We start from the raw sequence: 9364 nt of genomic DNA on the forward strand, positions 1-9364 counted from the left end.
TGTCTCGCTCTAGCACGAAGTCTGAGTACAAGGCGGTCACCAATAGCACATCGGAACTTATCTGGGTTTGCTCAAAGAACTTGGTTTTGACAGGATTCTCCACTAGTTATATGGTGTGATAATATTGTTGCCACTTATCTCTCTTCCAAATCATTTTTCATGCGCGGACAAAGCACATTGGGATAAATTTTCACTTTGTTCATGAACGAGTTGATCAGAAGATGTTGCAAGTTCGGTTTGTGTCCTCAAAGATCAGCTAGCCGACATATTTACAAAACCGCTGCCACTTGAATCGTTTCAGGAGTGCAAACACACTCAACATGTTTCCCATAGTTGAGATCGAGGGAGGCTGGCAGAACATGTAGATACATATGTATGATATAATTAGATTAGATTAGATACTAACGCTACTTTGCATCTATCTCTTTGTAATCCTCTGACTGACGCCACCCTTTCTATGTGTGAGTTAGTCTCCCCAAACCAATCTTCCTACACGTTTTACATTGAGCACATGGACACTGTCACTTGGCACCTCAAAAGCTTCGTTAATGACTGGTGGGATAAAAAAATCGACAAACAAAACCCCAATAAGTGTGCTATGGCCTCCCTCGTTATGCTTGTCTCTTGGACAATTTGGAACTAGAGAAATGTTCGGGTGTTCCGTCACATACTCACATGTGTGCGCCGCCGCCTATCCTTCTAAATATCATCTTAGAGGAGGCCAAGTTTTGGGTTACCGTGGACGCAAAAAACTACTACCTCTGTCCGGATTTATTAAGCCCCCTAATATTTGAGCCAAACTTTGACCATTCATAAGATTAATGAATAACTTTGACCATTCATAAGATTAATGAAATATAGAATATGCTACAAATAATCTTTGTGACATAGTTAAATTTGTTGGTCAAATATTAGCCCATAATGAGAGGGGCCTAATAAACCCGGACGGAGGTAGTAGCATATTATTTTACATGAATAATTGCCATGTTGTGATTGCGGGTCTCTTGTAAAACTTTATTTTCTCCTTAAATGTTTTTTGAGTGAAATTATTTTCTCTTCAATTAATAGACGGGCCATTCTTATGCCTCCGTTAAAAAAAACTCAAAAACCTTTTCAGTAAACCTCCCCAGGAGGCAGCTGCCAGGCAAATTCGGCGGACGGTTGGATGCAGTCTGGGGAGCATACGACCTCGCCGTTCAACGGCCGAGATGCAGCAGAAAGTAGCCGCTGGTCTCTGGAGTCTAAGGCCGTCCTCCTGTTCGTCCCGCGCCGCCGCATTGCCTACCTCCCCCCTCCACCCTTCCGGCCTCCTCCTCCCACCGCAGCGGCGGCCGCCGCCTCACCGTTTCATGTCCAGGCTCCTGCCCCGCATCACCGCGCTCCCAGGCCGTCGCCGCAGCCACAACCCGATCCCGCCCGCCCTCGCGGAGTCGCTCGCGCGGGTCCTCGCCAACCGCTCTACCAATCCGGCCTGGGCCCGCTCCCTCGCCGCGCTCCTCCCCTCCCCGCTCTCAGACGGCAGCCTCGCCGATGCCGTCGTCTCCCTGCGCGACCCCGACCTCGCCCTAGCGCTCCTCTCCTGGTCCCGCTCCCACTCCGGCAGCCGCCACCATGACGCCGACAAACTCCCGCCGCCCACGCCTATCGCGCATTCCGCCCTCCTCCGCCTCCTCGCCCGCTCCGGCCGCTTCGACGCCGTCGACTTCACGCTCCAGGACATGTCTCTCGCGGGCGTCGCGCCCACGTATGCTTGCCTCGGCGAGCTTGTGGCTGCCTACGCCAACGCCGGGATCGAAACGAAGGCCACCGAGATGTGCGAGCGCGTCAGGGGGCAGTATGGAATGCTCCCTGCGGCGATCCACAGCAACTGCCTGCTCAGACTCCTTGTGGAGCGGCGGCAGTGGGACGACGCCCACAAGCTGTATGACGAAATGCTTGCTAAGGAAGGTGGCGCGGATGATTACAGCACATGTGTGATGGTCCGGGGCCTTTGCTTGGAAGGGCGGGTCGAGAAGGGTGTGAAGTTGATTGAGGCGAGGTGGGGGGCAGGGTGCGTGCCAAATACTGTGTTCTATAATGTCTTGATCGATGGGTATTGTCGACGCGGCGACATGGGTAGGGGACTGTTGCTCTTGGGTGAGATGGAAATGAAGGGGATATTGCCAACTGTGGTAACATATGGAACTCTTATGAGCTGGCTCGGGAGGAAGGGTGATCTTGAGAAGGTTACCTATTTGCTGTCAGAGATGCGGGAAAGGAGACTGTCCCCCAACATCGAGATTTATAACAGTGTCATCGATGCTTTGTGCAAATGCCGGTCTGCACCACAGGCAATGGTAGTCTTGAAGCAGATTTTTGCAAGTGGCTGTGACCCTGATGTCATCACTTTTAGTACTTTGATATCTGGGCTCTGCCGGGAAGGGCGTGTTCAAGAGGCTGAGCGTCTGTTGAGGGAGGCCATTAGGAGGGAGGTAAACCCAAATCTATTCAGTTATACGTCATTGATTCATGGCTTCTGCATTAGAGGACAAGTGATGGATGCATCCAATTTGCTTATGGAAATGATGGAAAGAGGGTATACTCCTGATGTGGTCACATTTGGAGCCCTGATTCATGGTCTTGTTGTTGCTGGGCAAGTCAGTGAGGCATTGCTTGTCCGGGAGAAGATGACAGCGAGACAGCTTCTCCCTGATGCTAACATATATAATGTACTGATTAGTTGCCTATGCAAGAAACATATGCTCCCTGCAGCTAGAAACCTTCTAGCAGAGATGCTCGAGCAAAATGTCCACCCTGATAAATTTGTTTACACCACATTGATTGATGGGTTCATTAGGAATGAGAGTCTTGACGAGGCAAGGAAAGTATTCGAATTCATGGAACAAAAGGGTGTCCGCCTTGATGTTGTTGGCTATAATGCTATGATAAAAGGATACTGTCAGTTTGGAATGCTGGATGAGGCAATTGTATGCATGAACAACATGAGAAAGGTGAGGTGTATCCCAGATGAGTTTACATATTCCACTCTTATCACTGGCTATGTTAAACAAGGCAATATGGGTGGAGCTCTAAGGTTACTGTGCGAAATGACGAAAAGGAGATGCCAACCAAATGTTGTTACATACTCATCATTAATAAATGGATACTGCAAGCTAGGTGATACAGATACTGCAGAAGATATATTCGCAGACATGCAACTTGAAGGTCCATTCCCCAATGTGATAACTTATACCATTTTAATTGGTAGCCTGTTTAAAAAAGATAAAGCGATGAAAGCTGCTGCATATTTTGAACACATGCTGATTAATCATTGTGCTCCTAGTGATATTACGTTGCATTGTTTAGTTACTGGTCTCACTAACTCTATGGCTTGTATCGTCAGTTCAAACTGCAGTGGTACTGTTAAGATGCATGACAAGGGTGCTCTTTTAGACATATTCAGGGGTTTGGTTAATGGCAAATGGGATCCAGGGAATGCAGCATACAATGCTATTATTTTCAGCCTATGCAGACACAATATGCTTCGTAACGCATTGGACATATTAAATAAGATGGCTAACAAAGGCTACTCACCGGACTCTGTCACTTTCATTGCACTTCTTTATGGATTTTGTTCTGTTGGCAAATCAAGGGATTGGAGGAGCATCCTACCTAATGACTTTCGGCCAGATCAACTTGAGATAGCCTCTGGGTACAAAATACTGTTTGATCAATATGTAGCAAAGTCAGTTGGTTGTGAAGTCTCTAGTGCTCTGCGGTTGTATCTTGAAGAATGTAGATCCTTAAAACAAATGGAGCATAAATTTACTTGTTCCTGATATTGTTCCCGGCACTTGCAAATGAGGGATAACACTTATTTGATTTTCAACCTCAGCAAGTGAAGACCAAGAGTAGAATGGTTTGTAATACCATATCTACAGGACATTTCTGCCAGCACTGGTAATGCATGACTAGATCTCCAGTAGAAATGGTCTCCCTGAAGGTAATAATCTTGATATCATATTGATATATTAGAATAGACCTTTGCTTGATTCTCCTGTGACAAATTCTTTCTGGCTTGCTGACATTCCATGAGACCATGACAATATGAGTTTAGAATTTTAATATTGGACATGCAAAACTGCTAAAATATCACCTTCAGAACACATTGTTAATTTGCTAAAAAACTGGCTCAGCATACGTTCTAGTGTACTAATCTTGTGATCACATCTTGCATTTTGGTCAGGTCAGGACAGGAAGATGCCGATTTCACATTCACATCTATTAGGGGAGTGGATGTCCTTATAAATATCACCGAGTGATTGCTCTTGATCAAGAAAAAAAACTTCAAATACTCATCTGATGTGACTTTAATTTTCTGGTAAGGTGGATTCTCAACAAGTGCTCGTGCAATTAAGCAGGTGAATGAACTGTGAATCAATTGGTAGAGCACACACTCAGGGTTTACAGGGCATGGTGTTACTGATATATCTATTGATACTGGAAGGAGCTCTATGGAACTGCTTTGGCTGTTGGAATTTAGTGTGTACAAAGCCACAAACACTTGGCAGTAACAGCGGCCATATTAGAATGCTGACTGGTCTTCCATGAGCCTACTGAGTTGCAAGGCAGAACTTGGATTTCTTCCACTGAGCTAATGGAGACTGATGAAAGCAATATTTTTCATTAGACCAATACTAGCAAGGAACAGAAAACCAAGACAGCTAATTTAACTGAAAGTTCACAGGTAAAAAAAACTGAAACCTGCAGGTTGCAAGGGTATCAGGTGTGTTCCTGATCTGCTGAGGCCTGGTGCTCTCTCTCTGGCCTAGAGGCCGAAAAGTTCTGATTGGTACTGGAAAAACTATTGATTGATGACAATTCTATGAGACATTTAGGTTCATTTCAAGGATTTGTGGCACTTTAGAGCATAGAGCATAGTAATGGCCGGAATAACAGAAGGCAACACATGTTAACTGTTAATGACTTTCGAATGCTGTACATCACTAGCGACTAGTGGAAGCCAAATACGCGTAAATAAAAAACTAATGTAGACATATATAATCACTCCTGCGCAGCACTATTCATCTGAAATTAATGACCAATTAAAACATGTTTCATCTTTGTTGTGGATATAGAGGGTGCTTGGATCCAAGGGACTTATTTTAGTCTGACTAAAAATAGTCTCTTCTAAAGTTCCAAGCACCCCTGACTAAAGAGGGACTAAAACTAGTCTTGAGACTAATTTATTTTAGTCAGAGGTATCCCGTATCCCTACTAAGAGGGTGCTTGGATCCAAGGGACTATTTTTAGTCTGACTAAAAATAGTCTTTTTTAGAGGCTAAAGTTCCAAGCACCCCTGACTAAAGAGAGGCTAGGACTAGTCTTGAGGCTAAAAATTTTTAGTCATAGGAAACCTACTAAAATATGTATTAGCCCTTTCTCTCCTCATTTAATTCCTTTCCTTTAACACATGCGAGTTCTGGATTGGAGGGTTTGGAGGATAATAAATGCTCAATAACTTGATTTTAGTCTCTTTAGTATTTGGATCCAAGCATGGGTGAGGCTAGCAAATTTTAGTTCCACTACTTTTAGTCATGGGAATAGTCCTCTAAAACGTATCCAAGCACCCTCTAAAATGTGGAATAGTCCTCTCTCTCCTCATTTAACTCCTTTCCTTTAACACAGGCGAGTTCTGGATTGGAGGGTTTGGAGGATAATAAATGCTCATTAACTTGATTTTAGTCTCTTTAGTATCTGAATCAAGCATGGGTGAGGCTAACAAGTTTTAGTCCCACTACTTTTAGTCATGAGTAGGGCTGGAATTCGAGCCGAGTCGAGCCAGCTCGGCTCAACTCGCTAGAGCTCGTTTCGTTAACGAGGTAGCTCGACTCGACTCGTTATTATAACGAGCTCAAATCCAAGATTGGCTCGACTCGTATAACTCGCGAGCTGGCTTATTTAGCTTGCTAAGCTCGTTAAAGATATGAACATAAAATCCTCAAATATTAAAAATATGATTATGTATATATTAAATATATATATCACTAAACAATAGTAATTTCCTTGTAACACATGAATCTCCTAGGCGGCTAGGCCTTCAACAGCTAGGCCTTGTGTTGTGCGCCAGTGACATTGGGTGCTGAGTGGCTGATTTTTTTTGCATTGGGAGTGTATGATCTTTTGTACTGAGCCTAACGAGTTACACGAGTACTCGTGAGATTGGCTCGTTTAACTTGGTCTGTAAACGATCTTAAACTAAAGCTTGGCTCAACTCGTTATTCTTTGAGTTCGAGTCGATTCGAGCCGAGTCACGAGCTACTCGTTTAGCTCGCGAGCTTCGAGCTTTTTTTCCGGCCCTAGTCATGAGACTAAAACGCATCCAAGCACCCTCATAACCATATAGGAGTACTATGGTTCAGTTGTTTTTATTGTTAAGTTTGCAGAAAGTTATTGGATCACTGATTTGATTGTTCGGCTAGTATGAAATGAACACAGCCAAACTGGAGCATCCCTTTATTCCCAATAGAAAATGTACACAGAATCAAATTACAGACAGTTTGTGAAGTAAAATTACAGACATTATTGTTAATTGCCCACTGGCCACTGCTCTGAAGATCCAGCACCAACTTGCTCGCCCTACGCTTCCACCTTTCTCCTTACTAGATGACCCGTTGCGCCAATGGCGCAAAAGCCGAGTGTAAGCCAAGTATTGAAAGAGTGTGCATTAACATATTGTTGTTCGAAAAGCATAGCTCTGATACTATAGGCAGCAAGCAAGCGATAGTCATGCACACAGGATTGTCATGGTTTGTTTTACATAAGATGATAAGATCAAAAATGATGCACTAAGTCATGTAGGAAAGGATTCTTGTGATCTGTTTAGATTTGATAGGAAATCATGCAGAGGCCTTTGGACGTGCAGTTGAAGATGAAAGCATATATTTTTTTATCATGGTTGTTTCAAAAGCATACCACACAGCAGTCTAAGCAGCAAATAACCGATAGCTAAATGCACAGGATGATCTTAGTGGATTACATAAGATCCAAAAGGATGATAACCATAGAAGTCTTGGTAGGCATTTATACTAATATTAAGTTATATAACAAGGGGCTTTTGTAGTTTGCTTATATTGAGTAGACGATCAGGCGCAGACCCCTGGAATTGCATTTGAAGGCGAAAGCATATGCTTGCCCTTTGTTCATGCTAGACGACCCGTTGCGCCCATGGTGCAAAAAGCGAGAGTGAGCCATGAAAGTGAGAGCAATTTAGAGCCAATTTAACAGATACTTAGTACACAACGCTATATATTTCATTACATGGTAGCATGATAGCTCAAAAGAAAGTTATGAAATCACTTGATATTGGCTTTATAAGACAAACTATTTTAACAAAGATGCATCATATAGGTAGAGCTGGTCTCTTAACCCCTAGCTGAGTCTTGTATCTGCTACCAACAGGAAAAACATGAAGGTGGTGATATTAGGTAGAGCCATCACGGCATGTTCCATCAATATTGACCATGATTTCATCGTCTAAACAACTCTTCATCTTTGGTTCCTGTAGACCAGGTTTTGATATTGTTGTCCTTCATTTTGCCATGTACATTCCAAATCTTTTTTCCTGCCTGCAATTAAGCCATCGTCCTAAAATATATTAGTTCTCCCACACACACACACACACACACACCATTTCCTTTGCCTCGGCAAAAGATAAATTGCAAACAGACAAATTTATGGAAAAGCACGTCACCCATATACATAAACATGGTTAGATTAATACCAGCACACAGGCATATCTATTAAATGTTTGCTCTCTCTCACTGGTAGCTTCTAACTATCAGACCCTCCCCTCTGCTGGTACTACCATCCATAAAACTCAATGAGACCTTGAGATCTACCGAAAGGCATAAAACCCCTACCTCATACTTAATACTAATGATGTCACATGCATCCTATGACAAAAAGAACATGCAGAATAGAAGCATGGTAGTAGTGAAATACTTTTTCATAAACCTAATAATGGCTAACATTAAAACGTGACGGTCGAAGCATTTCACATCGAGATATGTTGTCTTTGTTTCCAAAAGAAACCCCACCAAAACATAGTATTCTTGCTCTGGCAGTGAGTGAAACTGGAAAAGACAGCGAGGGAGTACAACAATCCCTTGGCTCACTCATGGTCGGATCCAATTAGTTACCATTCAAAATAAGTTTGTGCCTTTCGATTTGAGATATTGCAGTTGAACAAAGATAGAAGGTCAAAATATATTGCCCTTGGGTATGTGGAATAAAAACAGAGGCTGCTTGTGCAACTGGTGCAAGTAGCCAAAGCAAACAAAGCATTAAAATCTAAAACCATTATACTTAGATGGCATATTTTATTGATCCTGATAGCATTACGGTCCAGGCATACCAATGCAAGGAGATACTTAGATGGCGTCTTTATATATAACTGGCGCAGGCGTATCAAGCCTGATAATGGGAAGCACGATAGACTAAAAGCATGAACTTACATCAAAACAAAGCTACGAATGTAGCTTGCGGTGGATTATTTAATCCGACTTTATAAAGAAAACTACATGGCTAGCTATATCATATAGTGCAACTAACCAGCACATAAACAGAAGTGGAATAACTAACTATACAGATTTAGGATAAAATAAATTGATTATATTCTGCATACCACATTGGCAGATTGTATTGCCATTTAGACAATTAAAATGTTGAGCATCCGACACTTCTAGAGTAATTTTACTTGGATGCAACTGTTGTTGTTCCTTCGTAGCATCAATGTTTGGGTCAAAAGAATGTATATGGTGGTTGCCAAGTTCATACATACCACCTCCAATATGTCCGTCTTAGGAACGTCACGCATGACATCATTTTTTAAATCTGGAACAATAGCTTCATGGAGATTGGGCATTGGTGGTTTATTAGGCACTCGTATGAACCGGGATCAACAATGCCTGAAGACAATTTATATTTTTTGTCCGACTGCATGCTATACTACTCTATATATTAATCTTCCTGTTTTTACGTTTTTTTTTGCGGGAATCCAATTTTCACATTTTTAGATGGTCTGAGTTCGTGAGGGACACAAACTGAGGTAAATCCAACCTGATAACAAAAATATATAGCATCAAATCCAGCAATGTATGTGTTCGGAGAACAAATACATGCATACACGTATTCAAAAAAAAAAATACATGCGTACACTAACACGTTCGTGTGATGGACTCGGATATGTTTACCCGTCTTGTAAACCAGTCCGACGTGTGTGCACACACGTTCTCCCAAACCAGCCGCTTTGCTCGTCGGTGCTGGTGCTCCACGTGTACACGTCACCAGTTTTCTCTTCGCTCGCAGGTCGTGTCCATCTCCC

The 9364-nt window shown here is 42.8% G+C and overlaps 1 protein-coding gene across 2 annotated transcripts; it reads left to right on the forward strand.

The window, feature by feature from the left end:
- Nucleotides 1–1263: 1263 nt before the first annotated feature.
- LOC119308356 (pentatricopeptide repeat-containing protein At1g52620-like) lies at nt 1264–5092 on the forward strand. Of its 2 annotated transcripts, none has more exons than XM_037584478.1 (2): nt 1264–3982; nt 4226–5092. In XM_037584478.1, exon 1 carries the CDS (start codon nt 1350–1352, stop codon nt 3816–3818), a length of 2469 nt encoding a protein of 822 aa, XP_037440375.1. In that variant the 5' UTR covers nt 1264–1349; the 3' UTR covers nt 3819–3982; nt 4226–5092. The 2 variants fall into 2 exon arrangements, with proteins under 2 accessions (XP_037440375.1, XP_037440376.1); XM_037584479.1 differs by having other exon boundaries at nt 4231–5092.
- Nucleotides 5093–9364: the final 4272 nt, after the last annotated feature.

The sequence above is a fragment of the Triticum dicoccoides genome, chromosome 5B, assembly GCF_002162155.2.
Source record: "Triticum dicoccoides isolate Atlit2015 ecotype Zavitan chromosome 5B, WEW_v2.0, whole genome shotgun sequence".
In the NCBI taxonomy this organism is placed as follows: Eukaryota; Viridiplantae; Streptophyta; class Magnoliopsida; order Poales; family Poaceae; genus Triticum; species Triticum dicoccoides.

Bases quoted from the DNA above. Each gene is read 5' to 3' on its own strand.
- LOC119308356 (XM_037584478.1), top strand. From the start codon at position 1,350: ATGTCCAGGCTCCTGCCCCGCATCACCGCGCTCCCAGGCCGTCGCCGC.